Source organism: Gobio gobio (assembly GCF_949357685.1).
Source record: "Gobio gobio genome assembly, chromosome: 12".
Lineage (NCBI taxonomy): Eukaryota > Metazoa > Chordata > Actinopteri > Cypriniformes > Gobionidae > Gobio > Gobio gobio.
Window position 1 is genome coordinate 9,699,686 of NC_137105.1, and position 21,939 is coordinate 9,721,624.

General features: G+C 37.4%; 1 protein-coding gene across 5 annotated transcripts in view; it reads left to right on the forward strand.

Moving 5' to 3' along the window:
* efr3bb (EFR3 homolog Bb) overlaps positions 1–21,939 on the forward strand; it is a 50,620-nt gene that overhangs the window by 13,884 nt on the left and 14,797 nt on the right. For 4 of the 5 annotated variants that reach the window (XM_079832084.1, XM_079832083.1, XM_079832085.1 and 1 more), the window contains 5 exons: positions 13,123–13,199; positions 16,249–16,376; positions 16,496–16,646; positions 19,164–19,285; positions 19,705–19,854. In XM_079832084.1, the coding sequence (XP_079688210.1) occupies positions 13,123–13,199; positions 16,249–16,376; positions 16,496–16,646; positions 19,164–19,285; positions 19,705–19,854 (628 nt within the window). Of the gene's footprint in view, positions 1–1,706; positions 1,832–1,943; positions 2,019–13,122; positions 13,200–16,248; positions 16,377–16,495; positions 16,647–19,163; positions 19,286–19,704; positions 19,855–21,939 lie in introns of those variants that run through there. The other variant, XM_079832086.1, reaches the window with a different exon arrangement.

Sequence of the window (21,939 nt, forward strand, 5' to 3'; positions counted from 1 at the left end):
CTGCCAAAACTTCTGCTTTTATTGAGATGATCATTTGATTAGAAGCGCCTGACTGCTACTCACCCTCTTAATTCCTATGGAAGAAGTAAGGGTGTACTTCTCCATTTTGGCCTAGTTTTTGTTAAATAAACCATGACCTGTTATATGGCATGTGTTGTTCCTCTGAGGTTTTATTTACCTCATTTTAAGACCTGCCAAGGACCAGATACATTTTTTTTTATTATGCCCTGATACTAGGGCTGGACGATATGACCTAAAATCAAAACCTCGATTCAAGGAACACTTTACCTTGATTACGATTAATTAACTATTTTTTTATTTTTTTTTGCCCTCATAGTTCACTGACAAGGTAAGTACTGTAAATATGCTTGACTATTAAAGGGGGATATTTCTTTTTTAAATAAATTAGCACCACGAGAGTAGCCTTACAGTTATTTGAATGCATTAATGAGAGATTGCGTGTGTGAATTAGTCAAACCGTCTCTTTATTAATTGTGAAGCTGTGCGATGTATGTAGTTATTTCAAAAATAGAAAATAATTTGTTTAACTGTTGAGTTTCTAAGCTCCTTTAGTGATAAATCACAGGACCGCGTTGATGAGTTTCTGCACTCCTGAATGTTTCTTGTTCTTGAATGGTGTAAAAATCATTTGAATGTTCAAACTTTCAAGCCTTTAAACGCATACAGTTGAAAAAATGTTGTGAGGACGCTGTGTGCGTTTGTTGACTCTGTGTTTGAGTTTGCGTTGCTTCCATGCCACTGACTGGATAGGGCGGAGTCACATGACTACATGTCAATATGTTTTTAAGGGGAAAGTATTAACAGGATTAAAAACCGAATGGGAAAATTACGTCAGTTAGAGGTTATGAATTTCGGTTTCGATTACTTTTTCGATTAATCGTCCAGCCCTACATGATACATAAAACCATAGAATTCAAAAGGGTGTACTTTCTTTTTCACATGACTTTATATAGCCAGATCGCAAGACAGAATACAAAGCCGAAATATGGCTAAAATGTATATATTTGCGAAAGAACATTTGGGGCCAGATTTACTAAACGGCAAATTAGTGTGAGTGCGCAAAACCAAAAAAAGAGCCAATGGGAGAGGAAAGTTCTGCACGTGATCTACTGATGACGTGCAAATGAATGAACACAGACGCAGCGAATCATTTCCATAATGACCAACGCAATCTACCAAGAACAGCGCAAATCAGCATCTGTTTTAAGAGATGCTTTTATAGGGCAGTAAATAATTGCGCAAATACCAGTAAATTGACAAGCGCAAACCATAGTAAATCATCTTGCGTGATTCATTTAAATTCTCTCCTCCCATAAATACTGCGTCTAAAAGGGAAACTCCTTCAAATGCATATGGAATAAGGTCAGCCGCAAAAATAACCCTGTCCATGCCTTTCAGCGAAATGTTTTTCATTGCATGTCTTTAGGAAATCCTGACTAGGGATGTCAAAAGTACCGGTACTTCAGTACCAATTCGGTACTGAAATTTTGAAAATGTGACTATACCAGCACTTCCTTAGTACAGACAGAGTACCCGCCTACCCGGGTTTATTTGGTACCTACTAATAGGCAGCTGCTTTCAGTCACTTCCATGTTTATCTAAGCGCAGGGCTATTTAAATATGAATCCTGCATGTTCTGTGTGTCTGTGAGTGAATGAATGGTGCAGACGTGCAGTTTACCCCACACACACTGAAGCACGTGTGACACTCGCAGTGTTTTCAGCCTCTGCCGTCTCACTGCATGAGGATATGAATGCATGAACTTCATTTCAATCGCACTCTGGCACAGTACAAGACAACCATGCCTTGTGTGAGTACCCCGAAACCAGGGTCTTAGTTTCTAAACTGTTATTTATTTTACAAACAAAGCTTTGTACTTAACTTGCGTCCTAATATCCATGTAAAACTGCATACCTCCACAGCTGGTATCCTGCCACCGCGGTGGTGCGGTTGTCGAGCTCACCAGCACAGCCCTACTCTGCATATCGACAGTAAAGGTGAATCTAATGATCAGTGTAGAATTGACATTGACATCATTACTCATATAGTGTTGTTGGGCATTTGTTGTCTATCATTGGCAGCTGATGGTTTCAGGTAGAGGTGTATGTGTATGTTAGAGATGTCTGCTGAGGCGGTCCTTCTCCCCTCTCATGTAAAAATAGAAGATTGTGGTCCCTGGCTGTGTTATATAACACCCTCGAAGGGCAGCACAGTATCTCCTAATGCTGACCTACAGAGCTGTTATATTTATGTACTAATAGTGAGATCTCACTACAAATAGTGAAATTAATCTGTAGAAACAATAAAAAGTAAGCCCCCTGAAAAGTATAAACGGTATTTTATAAACGGATCTTTTTAAAACAATGACGTTTGAGTTTCTTGTCTGATCAATGGCATTTGAGATGTATTGTGTTTCATGTAATGCTCTACTCTTGGTGGTGAAATAAATCTAAAATGCTTAATTTGTCTCAAACCCCTTATGTTTTGTCAGACATTACTGTTGCAAACTTAAAAAATAAAATAAATGCAATTTGTTCCATTTGCAATATGTGTACTTTTAATTGTTACTGAATAAAGATGCCAGAGCTTTTGAAATGAAATTTATTTTATCCAAACCTCATGTAGGGCTCTAGTGGTTTATTGATGTACATTTGCTTCTTATGCTATTTTTGGTGTGTGAGAAGGACCGATTGTCTGGCTATCACCAGACCAAGCTCAATCTTTTAAGATTGAACATTGGTCTGGGGAGTCTGCTCTGTATTTTCTACTGCACAAGAGGCGTGATCGACGGGCAAAGTTCAAATGACTCTGTACAAAATTGGATAGTCCTTCAACCAATCAGAGCAGCGATCCATCGCTTCTCTATCCGTCATCGTGTTAAACCCGCCAATAGCTCGCCAGGTGGATAAGCCGTTTTGTGATTGTTTCCCGCAAATTTGTTATAGAAGCAGGATAAAAAGATGTACAGGTTTCCACCCTGAGCTGCAGGGCGAAATCAAATCTCCGGCAGTCTACAGGACCGAGTCTTTACCATTTGAAATTTCATAATTTTGCATTGTAATTGGCTGAATACCCTGTGAATACCCTGAGTTGTAGGGCATCGTCGAGTGATTGTAATATACCCTGAGTAATCCTAGCAAACTAATTCTTCCACTGTAATCAGGGACACTTCTCTATATAATCACGGCTCTGTTGCAGCTGGGAATGCTGTGCTGATTGTGAATTTACGCAGGTGCCCGAGAGAGGAAGCAGGAGGTTTCTGGATTCAGCCTTGCGACTCAGCCTTAAAAATGCCTCGTGAGCAGCACTGATTGCTGATAAATGACAGCCTGTTTGTTTGTGTGAGGAAAAGAGAATCTGTTTAAAGGGGTCATAACATGAGAAATCAAATTTGCCTTGATCTTTTTGACATATAAGAGGTCTTTGTACAACATCCTGCATGTTTCATATCTTAACTTCCTCATTATAAACAAAGCATTTATTTAATCAAGCTTGAAAAAAAAAGCTTGTTTTGATATTGGGTGACCTGTGATGTCACACTGGCAAATTAATTTGCATATGCGTGCCTCCGGAGCAAGACTTCAATGAATAGTTATACATCATCACATCACTGGCATTCAATCGCTTAACAGCTGACATTTGCTAACTCTAGATGTGAGCATTGCGTTGCGTCACATCAAAAGCAAATAGAACCAAGTATAATCATACAGTATATGATTGGATACAGATGGATACAGTATACAAGTGCGCGTTCAGTTTCTGACGTACTCCACGCATTTGAGTCTCTCAACAGGACAAATGAAAGAGTAAAAGAATGTTCGCTTTGACGTGTCCAGTTTAAACCTCTCGTTTGCATCACTGTACAAACTTTAGAAGTATCCCAGACACAAGCCCAGATCCCACATCCCAGATTTTTTAATCTCATGCAATAGCGAATTGGGTGCTGATGCTGTTTCCTGTGCAATGACGGCAGCCAATCATAACAGTGGCCTTTACTGACATGACTTAAAGGACCTGCCCCGTAAAAAATGGATGATTTCAGACAGAGGGTATATATATATTTAAACCTCATGGTACATAATTCATTATTTAAAAAAAATCCATGTTACGACCCCTTTAATCCTCATGTAGTGTCTATGATATCTTTAGTTGCTTTGTGTATCATGCCTTTGCCAGAATGAAAGACTAAATATTTATTATATTATTATGTTTAGTATATTATTATAACACATTTTTATTGTATTTTTATTTATATAATTGATATGTAATATAAAATTGTTGATATAAAGTATAATTATAAAATTAATCTGCAAAAAAAAAAAATTCCACTTAGTTAACATGTTTTATTAACATGTCTTATATTTTAAATTCTACACCAGATATTGGCAGGTGTTGGAAAATGGTGGATATTGGCAAGTGCAGGTGCAATTTTTGCACCCTGGTAATGAATGTTTGAGAGCAGTACTTATAGACTAATTCATACATATGCTATAATGGTAAATGTAGATGATTATCCATCTAAAGACATAAACCAAGATCAGTGGAGCATGATGTCTGAACAGATCAGCAGGGAGTCACATCCACAAATGTAAAATGTATACCAAAAAAAACTGAAACTCTTCTGGCACATAATATCCCAGAATATATTCTTGGCACTGAAGATTAAAGATGTTTTTAAACATGCTGAATCTATACATGCCTCTAGCAGTAAAGGATGGTGCATGTATGCTTTTGCTCAAAGCTATGCGGTATCAGAAAGAGGAACAGATTTGATTCTGCTGCATCCTGTGATGGAGGAAACCGCTTCCTGCTGTTTGAATGACCGTCATTAGCTCCCTCTCTAATCTCATTCCTTCTGTCTGTTTTTAATTGCCATTTTCTTTTCTCTCTCAGTATCAGCCTGTAGAGAATGTGTTCGGATGTATTGATTTCCCCCACAGTTTTGCCCCTGTGACACAGTTTGGTTGGCCTGTTGATACCACAGATTAATCGATGGTGACAGTTCTGTCAACATAACAGATTCTGACACAAGTAAAGGACACAGAGAGTTCACTCTCTCCCATCTGTGGCTAAACTCCTGTGATATCTCAGCCTTTGCTGTCTTTCTGTATGCTACACTACAGTGGAACGGCCGGTTGAAAAATGACTGAACATGAGCCGCTCTGCTGTCTGAGAGCATTAGTGGTGTTAGTGTAGTGTTCTGCTGTGCAAGATGTGAAATGCATCATTTGTCAGTGTAAAAAAAAAACTTGCCAGACTGCAACAAGGGAAGCAGAAACTATATGTAGCCAGGAACACCCACAAAGGGAACACCAGCCACTCCGTGTGCTTATTAGTTATTTTTAACTACTAGGGTTGGGTATCGTTTGATTTTTAACAATTCTGATTCCGATTCTGCTTATCGATTCCTAATTTAGATTCCAATAGGGTAAAAAAAAAAAACTTCGATATCATTCACATTTATTATTTGGCTATTATTGCAAAAAATTTCTTTGTAGGCGAATACCATGAACAAAAATCAACAGTCTAGCAACTTTTGCCTATGGTTTAAAAATACGAGAAAAAGAGAAAGCCTAATATAAATTTCAAATATTATTAAAGACAAGTAAACACTTGCATAAACAATAAATAAACAAATTAGCAATTGCACAAATAAATTCAATTGAACAAAGATAGAAACAGAAACTGTAATCAAATATAAAATAACACTGCACTTTATTGATAAGATATAGTCTATACATCTTTTGTTGTTCAATTAACGTTATCATAGAGACGGCATCAAGAAAATCTGCCGTCAATGACATAACCGCCTGTGTTTACGAGAGTATTTTGACATTTTTGTGTGTATTTGTCCATTTGCGTGCTGTGCAAAAAGACGAGGAAGAGAACTCGGTTCATTAGCGCACACTATTCATTCACTATGAGAAGCCGTTCTGTGCGTGCACAACAGCGCACGCGTCTTTTTTGTGCTCAAATGGTTAAAAATAACAATAAAAAGCGCACACAGTAACCAATAAGCAGAATCGAAATGCACGTTTTTTTAATCGAATCACCAATTTGGAACCGGTTCTAAAATGAAACCGGTTCTCGATACCCATCCCTTTTAACTACAGAGTTAAAGAAAAAGGATGGCCCTCTAACCCGGGACCAGTGTAAGAGAGTTTCTGACCAGTTTGCAGAAATACCTTTTGGCTACTGCTGCTAAAAAGTATTTTGTAACATTATAAATGTCTTTACTGTCACTTTTAATTAATTGTATGCATCTTTGCTGAATAAAAGTATCAATTTCTTTCACACACACACAAAAAATCTTACTGACCCCAAACTTTTGAACAGTAGCAAACACCAATGAGCCAGAACATCATGTTAATATGCTGTTGGTCCTCCACGTGCTGCCAAAACAGTGCCGACCCGCCAAGGTAATGGGCTCTATAAGACCCTTGTACACTCTTAAAAATAAAGGTTCTTTGGCGGGGTGTATGGTTCCATGAAGAACCTTTAATATCCAAAGAACCTTTCCATTGCACGAAGGTACTTTGTAGTGAAGAAAGGTTCTTTAGACTATAAAATGGTTAGAAAAAATGGTTCTTTAAAGAACCTTTCACAAAACGGTTCTTCAGGGAACCGAAAATGGTTATTCTATGGCATCGCCGTAAAAACCCCTTTTTGGTTCTTCCTGGAACCTTTATTTTTAAGAGTGTAGGTGTCCTGTGGTCTCTGACATGAAGACATTAACAGTAGATCCTTCAAGTCCTGTAGGTTGCGAGGTGGATTCACCGTGGAACTTGTTGGTCCAGCACATCCCACAGATGCTTAATTAGATTGAGATCTGGGGAATTTGGGAGGCCAGGGCAAATTAATCACATGAATGGCGAGTCCCAGTGTTCCCAGCAGAACATTGCCCAGAGCATCACACTCCCTCCACAGTGCATCCTGGTGCCATTGCCTAACCAGTTAAATGGTGCACATGTACACGGCCATCCATGTGATGTAAGCAAAAAAAATCGGACCCTTTTCAACGTCGCCGCTAAGATCTGTATTCCTGCCCATTTCTCCTGCATCCAACACGTTGATTTCAAGAACTGTTTGCTTACCATCTAATCTACCCATACAATATTCGCTTCTCCTGTGACTCAACTACTGGCCCAACTGCGGAAAACATCCTTTCTGTTGAGCCTTGATTGGTTTTTAATCATGAAATGTCATGCAGTGCATTTAAAAAAAAATACACAGTTTCCCTTTATATATACATTTATATCAAATTTGTGATGTTGGGGAATAAAACTTTGAACCGGAGCAATATAAACAGAAGTGTGAACAATGCGGCTTGCTTTTGTTTTGTGTAAAGTAAAAGCCAGCTGTTTTTATATAGATTTATACTCGTATGTAGAGTGTGTATTGTTGGTGTTTTGCTTATTAAGTTGAGTTGAGACATGTGGTGGATCACCGTTTCAGTGAAAACAGAGCAGCCTCAATCTTGACTAGCCAAGCATGAGGCCAGTGCCTATCATGACAACGGTTAAAGTTTGTGTGCCTGGGCTTCATTGGCATGACAGATATAACACTACATATTTGCCAAACCAGCTGCAGCTTATCAGCAGACAATGAATAATAAAAGATGCATAAATAAAGTTTTCCGCTTTAAAGACGGTCTCTCTATGTCTTTATCTACTAGATGGAGATTTAATGAGTGGGAGAGAGACATAAGTGTGAAACACAGCTGTTTGTGAGAGGGTGGCAGCAGTGGCTGTCAGTGTGGTGCCGTCTCTGTCTGTTCATGTGGGTTTAGAGTCACGGCGCAGTGCAGCTCCCATTCACTCATGTGGCAGCAGCTATCAGCCTCCAATCCCATTATCATAAAACCTACAAACCCCAAAGGAGTAGTCAAGCCAACTATGGAGGTTCTGCCATTTACTCACCTTGATGTCTTTCCAAACAGGTGTTTAGCAGAATCTCAGAGGTGCTCTATTACATAAAATGAAAGTTGATGGGCTTTCAAGCTCCAAAAAGGATTAAAAGCACCATAATTGTATCATGCAAATAGTTCATAAGTCTCCTGAAACTGTGTGTGGAACAAATTGAAATGATTGAAAATGTACACTTCGCACTGTTCAATTATAAAAAAATGTAAAAAAATTTTTTACTCAGCTAGAATACATTCAATTGGTCAAACCTGACACTAGCTATGTTTCCATCCACCTATTTGTATGCGCATTTTGGGATATTGCATTAAAAAAAAAACTGAGTCGGATATACAGGGAGTGCAGAATTATTAGGCACGTTGATTTTCGGATCATATTTTTTTTTTCAGGCACATTTGACCAATTCCAAACCACAGTAATCCTAATAACTACTATTGATTTAGTATTTAATAATGTATAAGTGATATATAATTGTTCATGAAGGCTGGAAATGAAAATCACCTTATATTCAGGTGTGCAGAATTATTAGGCATGTTTTCTTTTACAGATAAATTGAGCCAAAAAAGAGATTTAACTCAGACTGAAAAGTCAAAAAGTATTAAATGCCCATGAATAGGATGCAATACTAATGCAATACTAGACATTGCAGTTAAGGCGTGACCATTGGACAGTGAAATGCTCGTTGGGTCAGCAGGATCTGACAAAAACAGGTGGTGAAGAAAAGACACCTATTAACTGCAAAAGAATTAAGAATTAAGGTGAAGAATTAAGGGTGAAACCATCAGGAACCCTTTAGTCTCCAGCGCCACCATTTTCCAGAGCTGCAACCTACCTGGAGTCTCCAGAAGTGAAGGTGTCAGGATCTCAGAGACTTCAGTTAGGTAAAGAATCCTAAAAAATGACCCCCACCAGATAAGAATCATAAGCTGAAGTGTTGTAAAATACATGAAGAAGGTTTTTTTATAGGCTTTATGGACAGATAGGTTGAGAGTGACTCTTGAAGGACCAGCACCACATCCTCTAGTACCACTGTTTGAAGAATTCATCTTCCAGAATCTGGCAGTACGTTTTGGGAGTTCATTTTTAGTCCATCTCTGCAAAACGGACTTCAGGATGGACTAAAATGAACTCCCAAAACGTACTGCCAGATTCTGGAAGATGAATTCTTCAAACAGTGGTACTAGAGGATGTGGTGCTGGTCCTTCAAGAGTCACTCTCAACCTATCTGTCCATAAAGCCTATAAAAAAACCTTCTTCATGTATTTTACAACACTTCAGCTTGTGATTCTTATCTAGTGGGGGTCATTTTTTAGGATTCTTTACCTAACTGAAGTCTCTGAGATCCTGACACCTTGCACTTCTGGAGACTCCAGGTAGGTTGCAGCTTTGGAAAATGGTGGCGCTGGAGACTAAAGAGTTCCTGATGGTTTCACCCTTAATTCTTCACCTTAATTCTTAATTCTTTTGCGGTTAACAGGTGTCTTTTCTCCGCCACATGTTTTTGTCTGACCCTGCTGACCCAACGAGCATTTCACTGTCCAATGGTCACGCCTTAACTGCAATGTCTAGTATTGCATTAGTATTGCATCCTTCTCATGGGCATTTAATACTTTTTGACTTTTCAGTCTGAGTTAAATCTCTTTTTTGGCTCAATTTATCTGTAAAAGAAAACATGCCTAATAATTCTGCACACCTGAATATAAGGTGTTTTTCATTTCCAGCCTTCATGAACAATTATATATCACTTATACATTATTAAATACTAAATCAATAGTAGTTATTAGGATTACTGTGGTTTGGAATTGGTCAAATGTGCCTGGAAAAAAAATTGGATCAGAAAATCAACGTGCCTAATAATTCTGCACTCCCTGTATTTATCCGATAAAAAAACATGTACATAAACTACAATGAAAACCAAATAAATTCCATCAAAATGCGCATCAAAAAAGACGTGACTTTGCGATGGGACAGCATAACTGGATCTGAAATGCTGTTTTGGTCATTCTGAAATGCTTGACCAAAGTTTGTCGTCAAAGTGGTTTGGTATAATAACTTCCCAGAACTGTCTTACATGACTGTGTTCCCAAAAAGCAGGCACCCGCCTCAGAAAGCAAGTTACAGGGTTCCTACGGGGTTTGGAAAAGTATGGAATTTGATTCGAGTAATTTCCAGGTCTGGAAAAGTATGGAAAAAATAAATCAGAGTATGGAAAAATATTTCTATTTCTATTGTCTATTGTCTATTGTCCCTATTTCGTTTTCTAAATATAAAATTAAGAATTTCTAAATGTATATAATAAATATATAATATATACAATTGTTTTTTTTTCATGGCGTTTGGATCAGTCTGCCAGCGCTGCCGATCGTTTTTACACTTGATCTGCTGGAGTTTAGGTCTGCAGTGATTAGTTGTTACGTTATTAGGCGGCAGTTGCCATCACAGCGCCCCTACCTCAAACTGCTTGACTAAAAACACCTGGAACGTTGTCCTTGATTTTAACATTTGAGTGTGGACTTCACGGCAAACAAAATGGGAAAATGCAAGTTTTCCAAGGGCTGGCTTGCCAATCCTAAATATAAAGCCTGGTTAACTAAAGAAATTTACAAAGAAAGCTATTTGCAAACTTTGTGTCAAATCATTTGACATCTCCAACATGGGGGAGGCGCCAATTGTAAGCCATATGCTAGGCCAAAAGCATCGTCGTCTCATCATAGCATCCACCACACCAAGCCTCACAACGTTAATGGCCCAGACCAAGTTGGGACCCAGACCGACCACATCAAGTCACGTGAGCATTTGAACTAGTCAGTCTAACGTTATCCTTTAATTAACTTAACTTTTGGTGTTAAATTGACTTGTACAAGCAACAGTAGCTACAATTTTCAAATTTACAAATTTAACATGATAGCCTACATAGAGGTTTTGACTCAGAGTGTAACAGACTTGTCGGCGCCGATGGCATTGTGGGTAAGTGCGTCGCCATGTAGTGCTGTTGTGCTTCGGGAGACCCGAATTCGAGTCCTGCCTCATGGACTTTTCCCAATCCCGCCCCCCTCTCTCTCCCACCTTACTTCCTGTCTAGCTACTTTCCTATCCTCATAAAAGGCAACAACGCCAATACTAAATCTTTAGAATGTAGCATACTTGTTAGCAGTTGAATTTTAAAACAATTTATCTGAACAAGTTAAATATGGTCGGAAAAATCTGTAGGGAAGTCTGGAAATTTGAGTCTGGAAAAGTATGGAATTTTGACATTAAAATTGTGTAGGAACCCTGAAGTTAACATGAACGCGTTTATTGCGTTTCGTCTGCGCACTCTGAGGAGTGATATATTATTTATAGAAACATTATTATAGAGGCTTCTCCTTCCATTTTTCTTAGTGATATTTATCAGCAGTTTATCAGGAAGTGATGATTTTTTCTCTTCGACTGACTGGATGGAAACGGTGCTTTATTCGCAAATGTTTTATGTGATATTCCAATCTTGTGCATACGTTACATTTGCTACTTTGGATGGAAACGGCTACTGAAGACATTTTTTTAATATTACAAAATAATGTTTCTATGTCAAATAAATGTTTTTTCTTTTGAATTTTCTATTTATCAAAGAATCGTGTAAATATATACAATGGTTTCCACAAAAAATATTTAGCAGCTGTTTTCAACATTGATAACATTGGTAAAATGGAAAATGTAGGGAAATTTTTAATTGCATTTTAAACAGTTATTTTAAATTGTAAAATTTCACGAAGTTTTCTGAAGGCATAGAATAGCTTTGTTTCAGAAAACGGATTCAAATGTTAGTCATCATCACTTGCCAACAATCTTCCCCGTTGTCGCAGCTTTGAAATTGCATTCTTTTTAGATGTCTTGTTGTGAATGCCCAAAGGCATTAGTGTATTGTAAACTGTTGCATTGCAAAAAATTTGAATGTGCTGTACACGAGAGCTATTTTCAGCGAATAATGACTAATTCCCTTTCATTGTATGCAGCCTGAATATTATTTCTCATTTTGTGTTTTATGGACAAAAGGAAGTCATAAACATTTTGAACAACATGAGGATTTAACATCCATAAATGGGTTCAACATAAATGGGGACATTGAAGGCAATGGATGAGTTGAGCAGCAGGGTAAAGCTTTTCTTTGAAGTCAAAATAGAGCAGAAGCTAAAAATAGAGACGCCTTGGCTCTTTTTCCTCAAACATTCATTTTAGTGGAACAGATCAGAAAAACCATTCACAGATCGAAAGATTTTCCCCTTACTGACGTCGTTCAGAGATTAAGGTCTTTCTTTTCTCAACATGAGCCAGATCTCCTTGAAATATGTTTTTTTTATTTTTATTTTTTTATCTCACCATAGTTTTTGGTTAGCAGTATGGAAGAAAACACTTCAAGCTAGTTATGCTTGCCTGTAGAAGTTCATTGTTTTGCCGTCACGCTGTTCAGTGGGACACGTGTGACTCATCACTGCTGAGATGCGTGGGCCAATCGGATTGCAGATTTTCCCTCTGCATATTGGCAGCCAATGTCAGACGATGTGTTATATGTTGCATGATTTTCCTCAAGGTTGTCTGTGTTTGACCGATGCTTATGCCATTTCTGACCTACATGAAGGACCGTCCACAAGCCCACACACCTCCATTTAAAGTTAGCGTCCTTGGTCCACTACTGGCTTGATGTCTTGTTGTTGTTTTTCCCCCTATGTTGTCACGCTAGACTAATGAGCGAAGGTCATAGCCTGGAAAAGGTCTGGAAAAGTGATATTATGAGCAAAAAATTATTTCAGTACTGTCTCAAATTTGGTCAATAGCAATATATATTTAAAAATATATATATATATCACATTTCAAGAAATGTTATATGTTTTAGGATGACAGCAAGCAGGTTGCGTGCTTCCATGTGGGCCTAATAAAAAAACAGTGGTTGTGAGGAATATGATACTTTGTCTATGTCTTGAGATCGCTTTCTGTGGTGTTGATGACAACCCAGAACCCTTTTTATGATGCCATTTGTGGGCGGAAATCAGCTGTCTTCCTAAAATCAATGGTACTTTTCTTACAGAAATGAATCCTTAACCACATTTCCCCTTAATTTTTCTCTCTCTCTCTCTCTCTCTCTCTCTCTCTCTCTCTCTCTCTCTCTCTCTCTCTCTCTCTCTCTCTCTCTCTCTCTCTGCAGGGGTGTGTGGTTGTTGTGGGGCGCTGAGGCCACGCTACAAAAGACTGGTGGACAACATCTTCCCTGAAGACCCAGAGGTGTGGACATTACCTCTCTCTCAGCTCCATCCTTTTACCATTTACACCATCGCAGAGAGTCTATTTACAGTCAAACAGCCCTTGTTCGCCTCTCAAACCACCTATTTACAATTGCATTGATGCTCTTGGCAGATGCTTGCTTTCCGAGACCACTTAAAAGAAAGTGCATTTAGTGTGTAAGAGGCAATTACCTTAGCAGGTGTCCGAGGATGTGAGCCAGGACCGACTCGCAGTCTTTGCTGAGGCAGAGTACAACAGAATTTTATGTTATTTGCTGAGGTATCTGAAATGTCTCCTTCCGTTTAATTTTGTGAGCCTATATGTGCTGCGGTAGCTCAGGAAATTAGCTGTTCAATGTATGTTAAAACCAGCAGGGGTGAGCGTTACAATAATTTTCTTACAGCTACCGAACAACTACCACTAGTCATCTATTGCACCAAAAACTGTCCATAGAAATTAGATCGGGCTCAAAAAATCAAGCCCGACCCTACCCAAGCCCGTGCACATTGTGTCTGAGCCTGGCCTGGCCCAACACATTAACTGTAATTATGAGCCCGAGCCCGATTTAAACCCGACCATTTTTAATACGTGGGCGTTCTGTCGAGAACGAGCCTGTAATCATGACACTCAGCTCAATAATCCGCTCTATACCAGCGCTCCACTCATGAACCGCTCACCGGTAAAATTACATTAATTCAAATTACGCTCAGACATGACATTTATCTGTACTGTAGCCTACTTTACTTGTTGTAGCCATTATACAATGTATTTTGTTTCATATTTATGTTTAAATATTATAATGTTATTTTTAAATTTCGTCTGATTATGAAAAGTGCCAAGATGCGAGTGGGTCAGAAATGATTTTGACCACTTAAGTTTTGTTTTGTAGAAAGCATTTCTTTAAAGTGAATTTTGTTTTGTATAAATTGGATTTTAATTTTAATCAAGGTTTCGTCAGCCAATTGCCTGGATTTAATAAATAAGAAGCAAATAGACTATAGCAGAAAATAATTATGACATGAAGCAACCCTCTACGCACACCTTGGCAATAGAATTGCCTTTGTCTAGTACATTTTTTTGTTTAGTCGCCAGACTGATATACTTTATTATACTTATATTTTATACATATATATATATATATACCACCAAATGTATCAATATCTTTGTAAAATGGCACTGCTTTTTAAATATCTGAACATACACGCTTAACATCAGTCAGCATTAGACTATGTTATGATATTATGATAATCAAGCACTATATAATGATAGAACTTTAGTAATTAGAACTAAAACGGTTGGAAAGCATGTATTAATACATTGCATATTTGTCATTTAACTGAACTTTGGTCTGGTGGTGGTGCTTAAGATATTGTTGATGTTTCTGTAAAATAGATAATAGTAATTATATTATATTATTAAAAGATAATAATAATAATACTAATTCTACTACTAATAACAATATACAATGCACAATGCACTAAGGATTGATGAGCTGCTGGGTTCATGAATATTAATCGCGTTGACAGTATTTGCTCAAACTGATTTGCTGAAATCAAAACAGGGACAGGAAAAGATGAGCACCAGCCAGTGAGATTGCCGTTTGCACATTAGTTCCGCCCACTACCGGAAAAAAACCTGCATATCTTCTGCTTGTTCTTAAAAGCTGAATAATTCCAAATGAACTCCGTTATTTTGACAGGAAAATACAACAAAGAATATTGTTAACATTTAGCGCGTCGATTTTGCGTGGTATTTAAGACTCTCTCTCTCTCTCTCTCTGTCTCTCTCTCGTGCATGTGTGTGTGAGAAACGCGCTCAGCAAAGCGACGGAGTTCTTCACACTAGAGTTTACAGTACGTCAGATGAGCTGATTTGAAATCGAAAGAGCGAAACTCTCAAGCACTCATTCAGAATGTTCAGCGAGTAAAAAAATATTTATGCTTAACTTATTCTTAGCATCTAACACACACACTGATGAGTAATATATTTGAATTTATTAGCCAAAGGCTAGTGATAGATATTATTTAATCGCCCAGAGTGACTCGCATATGTGAGTGTTTTTTGTATAATAGATGAAAATAATAGATGAAGTATAGATGAAGAAAATAGATTAAGTATTTCCATATCTCCATATGCTAGGGATTATTAAGTGGTTGCCTAATTATCCAAGACTCAAATGGTAAGTAAGGTCATTTACAAGGTTATCAACAAAGTTTGGATTATTAAGTGGTTGCCTAATTATCCAAGACTCAACTAGTCATTAAGGTAATTTACAAGGTTATCTACAAAGTTTTAGCTTCAATATTTCATTTTTTTTTTTAGCAGCGATGCAAATGAGAAGGGGGAACAAATGGGTAGGCGAGTTAAGAGAGCTGACAACTTCCAACTTCCAAAAGTCTGTCAACTCACTAAAACAATTTTAGAGAATTCATCCCCTTCTAAGCACTACAGCCATCAAAGCACCCCTTTTGTTGCAAATCCACTGTCTTCATTTCTAGACAATTACTGTGGCCACCTGCTGTGAGCAGAATCTGTAAGTCTTCTTTTATGATAGGTTTGTGCAATTATTTATGTATTCATTTGAATATGTGTCTTTCGCCCTGTTAAAGTATGTTTTTGCGTTCTGTCTGCACTATTTTGAATGCAAATATTTTTTCCCATGTAGGGATGCGCAATATATTGCCATCATATTAATTACTGGCTGATATTAGCGATTTTTTTTTTCCTATTTTGAATATATTAAGTCTACATTGAATGTTTATTTGCATGCTCATTTTCCCTTTTTTAATTTTTAAAAAGACTGATAAATAATGCCGCTAAATGCCGTCTCAGGAATATATTACATTTTTAAAATCTATTCAAATCAAAAACTATTTTTTTTAAATTGTAATAATATTTTACAACATTACTTTTTACTCTATCATTAAAAACAAAGATTTTTCTATGCAGTCTACTGAACAAGATCAAATATTGAAACATAACTGGATATTTACCTTATTCCAGGTCTGCTGTGGTTATTAATGCTTTCTTTGTGTGTTTGTGTCTGTAGGATGGGTTGGTAAAGGCTAACATGGAGAAGCTGACTTTTTATGCCCTGTCAGCTCCAGAGAAGTTGGATCGGATTGGGGCGTATCTGTCTGAGAGACTGTCCCGTGATGTAGCTAGACACCGTTATGGGTACTGAAATTCATAAGCCTCATCTGAGACATCCCATCTTGTATTTTGTAATACGACTCTTTTTCTTTCTCCTTCTCCTGTTCCTCCTGCCGGTATTCAGTGTGTGTTTGTCTCTTCAGGTATGTGTGTATTGCTATGGAAGCCCTCGACCAGCTGTTAATGGCCTGCCACTGTCAGAGTATCAACCTGTTTGTGGAGAGTTTCCTGAAGATGGTGCGAAAACTCTTGGAGGCTGACAAGCCCAACCTGCAAATCCTGGGAACAAACTCAGTACGTACACACTATTGTATCGTAGTTCACTGACACAAAGGGTACTGCACTGAACTTCAGTCACTTGCTCTTCATGAGTGCAATTTTCATAAAGTGTGTTTTACAAATGACTGGGAAAGTAAAGAAAATCTAAATGTGTGTAATATGTCCCTTTTTATTGTTCTGTAGGATGCCATACATATATGTATATGTTTACTGATAAACATTACAGATGAGCCACAAACACACGCACAGTGCAGTGCATCCATCTAAATGCAATAAAGAAATAGAAATAAAATCAGACACAATTATAGATCAAAATGAGTAATCTATGGCGTTGAACATACACCCACATATGTAATATATTAAATGCAGTGCTTAAACTCAGTGTGACTAACCCATTTTATTGTATTCTGTATCACCCAGAACCACCTTAGCTACTGCACACTGCAGATATAAAAATATATAAAAGCCTTTTTTTAAACTGATTTAATTCTCAGTGGCGTTTCACAATGACCTTATTTACCTGGAAATGTTTTAGGTCAGAGATGCGTTAGTCAGAACTGCACCCACATCTGTTCTCTGAAGGGTCATTGGGTTCCGCAAAGGCCACATCACATAATAATAGAAGGAAATGAAGTCTAGAGTTTATGCAATTATTCATTAACTACAGATTTAATATGCAAGCGCTAGTTTAAAATGAGTCATTAAATCATCTATGTGACACGGTCTCATCCATCAGTTTTCTACCATTTCTATAATAAGGCATTTTTTGTTTTATTCATGACCTCAGTGATCTTGACTCAAAATAGCTAAATCTATAAAAAAACTAAAACTTGTCAAATGATAAGAGATTGGGTTTCCCTTTTAATTTGAAACTTACACAGGGCTCCAGACTAACATTTGAGAGCAGTGGCACCAGCATCACTAAGTTCTACAGAAGGTGGCACCAGCACCTGATTTGGTGGTGCTGAAGGAAAATAAATTATATTTAATACAATTTTATAAAATTACTTTTGTGCAATTATGAGTAATATTACATGTTTTTTAATTGGATATTGAACAGTGAAGCACTGAGCTTGAATTGATATGCAGATAAAATTAACTTATTAACGACAGTAAATGTGCAAAAACCTAATTTTATAGGGTAAATTTAAATATTCTACTCTTATTAGATGTACCATTGTTCTTCTATATTATCACCCTGAACTGACCGACAGCTTCAGTGATAATAAAAGGAGCACTCTTTACTTGTTTTCTGTGAAATTCAGTCACAATTCGAAGACAAGTTTTTGTTTTTCATGAGAATTTGTGACTTTTTTTTCCATGTATTAGGGGAGTGGAAATGGTTGATAAGTCAATAAGTGCTCCTTTGCAGCCAACTACTGGTTATAGTGGTAATTTCATGTCTCTTTTCTTTTTTTCCCCTTTTTTTTAAAGTGCTTGTTTGCCACAAAGTGTTAATTTTCCTACAACTTAAAATTTTTAGTTTTACAAATCATCACATTAAAAATAAATAACATTAAAATTGGATAATATTTAGAGCTTTGACATGCTGGAAAAAGTGTGAAGCCCTTGAAAAGTTCTTGAATATATATATATATAAATATATATATATATTTCTGCCACAATACCATGTGGTGTTACTACATTAAATCCATGATGAATATTTATGATTTGTGGACTGAAACCCCTGAACTTTGTTAATGGCACAATGTTTCTCCTGGTCTCCACGTCAGCTCTGTTTGATCTGATATCTATGGTTTATAACAAATAATTCTGCACCGAACGCTTCCCACTAGTTATTAATTCTGTGGTGCATTCAAACGCTTTATCACTGGATCTCCCAGCGCTGCATAGTAACAGTGTCGCGTGATCGAGATCGGCCCGTGTATGAGCTTGCGCTGCTCAAACTAGTAGCGCGGTTCAGTTACACTTTCATTTCGTTTGCCGCTCAATGTTTCTCATATGTAACAGAAATTGCAGCTCTTATCAGTTGGGCAGCGTGGTGGTTGCACCAGTTGACCTCTAACAAAATTTAGTCGCACCAGCAGGAAAAAAGGTCCCAAAATGTGACCATTTTGAGCCCTGATACAGTAATACTGTGTACATTCAAATATGAAATGCAAATATGTGAATCTGTAAAATTGTATGTGAATATAATATATGATAAATGGTTTAATAACATTAACATTTAACAACATCTAAGTATTTGAATGTCCATTAACTAATGACCCTGTCCTTACCTTAAAATAATGTAATAGTGTTATTCATTTAATACATTTACTGATATGTATTATTCTTGGTTGTAGGTGTCAGAAAAACATTTATTGTCCAGTAATGATGAGGAGGTCGACTGAATATCGCATTAACATTTAATCTTTGATATACTGTCTCATAATCACCCACTAGCTTGCCCTGGGTATAGCAGCATTTGCAGTCTTTTCAAGGAAATGGGTTTTTAACCTGATTTGACTTTGGTTTGCCTAGTTATGTAATTAATTAATTAATTTTTATTGAATTGCTCTCGTTTTCCAGTTTGTGAAGTTTGCTAACATCGAGGAGGACACTCCCTCGTATCATCGCAGTTATGATTTCTTCGTGTCACGGTTTAGCGAGATGTGCCATTCCAGCTATGAGGACCCTGACATCCGCACCAAGTGAGCGAACACGCATGCACATGTTTGATTCTGTGCATTCAATCTAGATAGATAGATAGAACATTAAATAGAATATACACTGTATACTGTACATACTATCCACCTTATTTTTAACATAAGAGCATTACCATCAATAAGTTGAATGTCCGGGGTCATGTGCTTCCAGTTATTTTACCTATACAAAACAGTCTGTTATGCTGCTTTATATTGCAAATTGGTATTTATTATCATATTCATTTAATTTATTATCACACTCATGAACATACTGTTTTTTATCACAAATATTTTCACCTTTTACTGCACTTTGTTATTCTTCTAGTAAATCAGAAGTCTTGCACATCCACAGAAAATTACTTATTATGAAAATGAAGGTGGATTCACACGTTTGTCCCAACTAACTGAGTACTTCCTCATCTCAGAATCCGAATGGCTGGCATTAAAGGTCTGCAGGGAGTAGTGAGGAAGACCGTAAATGATGAGTTGCAGGCGAACATCTGGGACCCTCAGCACATGGACAAGATTGTTCCCTCGCTGCTCTTCAATCTGCAGCCTGGTGAAGGCACAGAGAGGTGATAGTGTTGGGCTTCAGCTGGCTTATGATTGACTCCTATGGGACGTAAACTTGTCTTCCTTATGGGACACTTGGCAGCTCTCAAAGCTTAATACTCCATTGAGCCGCATTATTTACATTTACTAATTAAATATCATACAATTGGAAATTCACCAATATAATCTGTCACAGTTGGCTCGCAAGCTGTGACAAAGAAGGAGACAAAGAATAAAATAGGAAAAGACTAAACAAAACAAACAACGGAAAACGGAACAAAAACGGCATAAGGAGGGGAGTGCCGTCACAACTAAAGGGAACTGCTTAAATTGCCGGCATCAGCTCCAACACAGGTGTAACTCCTCATAATGACGTCACTCACCCAAACTCCGTCCTGCAAAACAAACTAGAAAAACACAAATGACACACTGGGTTCATATCAAATCTGTATTAAAAAAAAAGATCTTAAATGTCTTATACAGTAATCACCTATTTTCCGGATAGGTTCAGCCATTAAGCCCCTTCCATTTCTAGGACCATTTCATGCAAACTGCCATTTTGTGTGGGTGAGAAGCTGCATTTTGCACCTACAGTCAGATGCCTACAAGGCATCTAAAAAGACCACCTGTTAAATTTGACATATAATCCTATGGGACCGGATTGTCCCTGCTGACTCTGAGCCAAGTGGTTGGTTGGAGAGAAACGAAAAAAAGGAGAAGAAGCTAGGAACAAGCTAGGCCTGAGTTCGTAATTATGTCAGCATAACTGCAGTGATCGTGTGATCATCTTTAGTTTCCAATGTTGAAAACAGTTGTGTTGCTTAATATGATACTTTCTTAAAGATTCTTTGATGAATAGGATATTCAAAAGAACAGCATTTATTATAACTTGAATTAGGGTTAGGGGGTACAGTTGATTTTCGCACATCATTTAAATGTTCTATTGATACGTAAAGTTGTGGCGTTTGAAACCATAACTGACCTACAGCTACACCGCACAAAATGTGAGTGGCGCGTTGCGAGACGTCTAACTGAATCGTTGCTATTATAATCAACAAAGACCAGTCACTGTTGATGTGCCCCCACGCAGCCATAATTACACCGCAGGAGGAGACTTTAATTGCCCCTTTCTGCTGTTTTGGTATGTGCTAATTTCCGTTTGATGTAAAGGGCAGCTGATAATTAACTCATCCTGTCAGATGTGCACATTTCAGATGGGCAGAACAGCAAGGCTGGTTTACTGCAGCCACAGCAGTGGACCAAAACACAGTGTGTTTGTTTCTTGTAAACTAAACAGTCCAGCATCCTTCTGGATGTGTGGCAAGAAGTGAGAAGGCTTCTGCAGATTTAGACAGTCGTCATACGGTTATATAACAGAGTTACCGTGAGCAGAGCAGCAGGCTGACTGACAGCAGGGTGTGTGAGGGCAGAGGAACGGTGTGATTAATTAATGATGAGACGAACCCTGTGAGACCCTCTGCTCCTGTTCTGTCACACACAGTGAAGCTCACATAGGAAGTATTCCTTTATATGTGACGTATTGTCAGACTTTCAGGGTAAATTACACAAAAAGCATTTTCTCTTAAATACACATCAGAAAATACTTAAGATACATTTTCTTGGGAAGAAAAATATGTATAACGACTTGATATAACTCATGTACATTATGTAACTCCATCTACTTGATATAACTCATGTACAGTATATAACTCCATCTACTTGATATAACTCTAAAGCTGCTGTGCTGTAGCATATTTTACTGGACTGTCTTGCTTTTTATGTTACTTGGCAATGGTTTTATTAAAACATTTCAATAGTAATTTCAACATTTAAACATCTATCAAATATTAAACTAAAATATTTTATGTAGTTCTAATGTTACAATTTACAATTGTGTGCTATATTATTATATTGTATTTTTAATTTCAGATTTGTTAGGATTCTTAAGAAAAGAAAACACATTTTCTTAATATTTTGAATTGGAAAAAAAACAGCATACTTAATATTTTACTTCAGGAATTTACTTGAGATCTACTTCAGAAGCAAATTATGTATGTTAATAAAACATATGAATCTTAAATAGGTTTGGATCAAGTGGAGATTAGCCA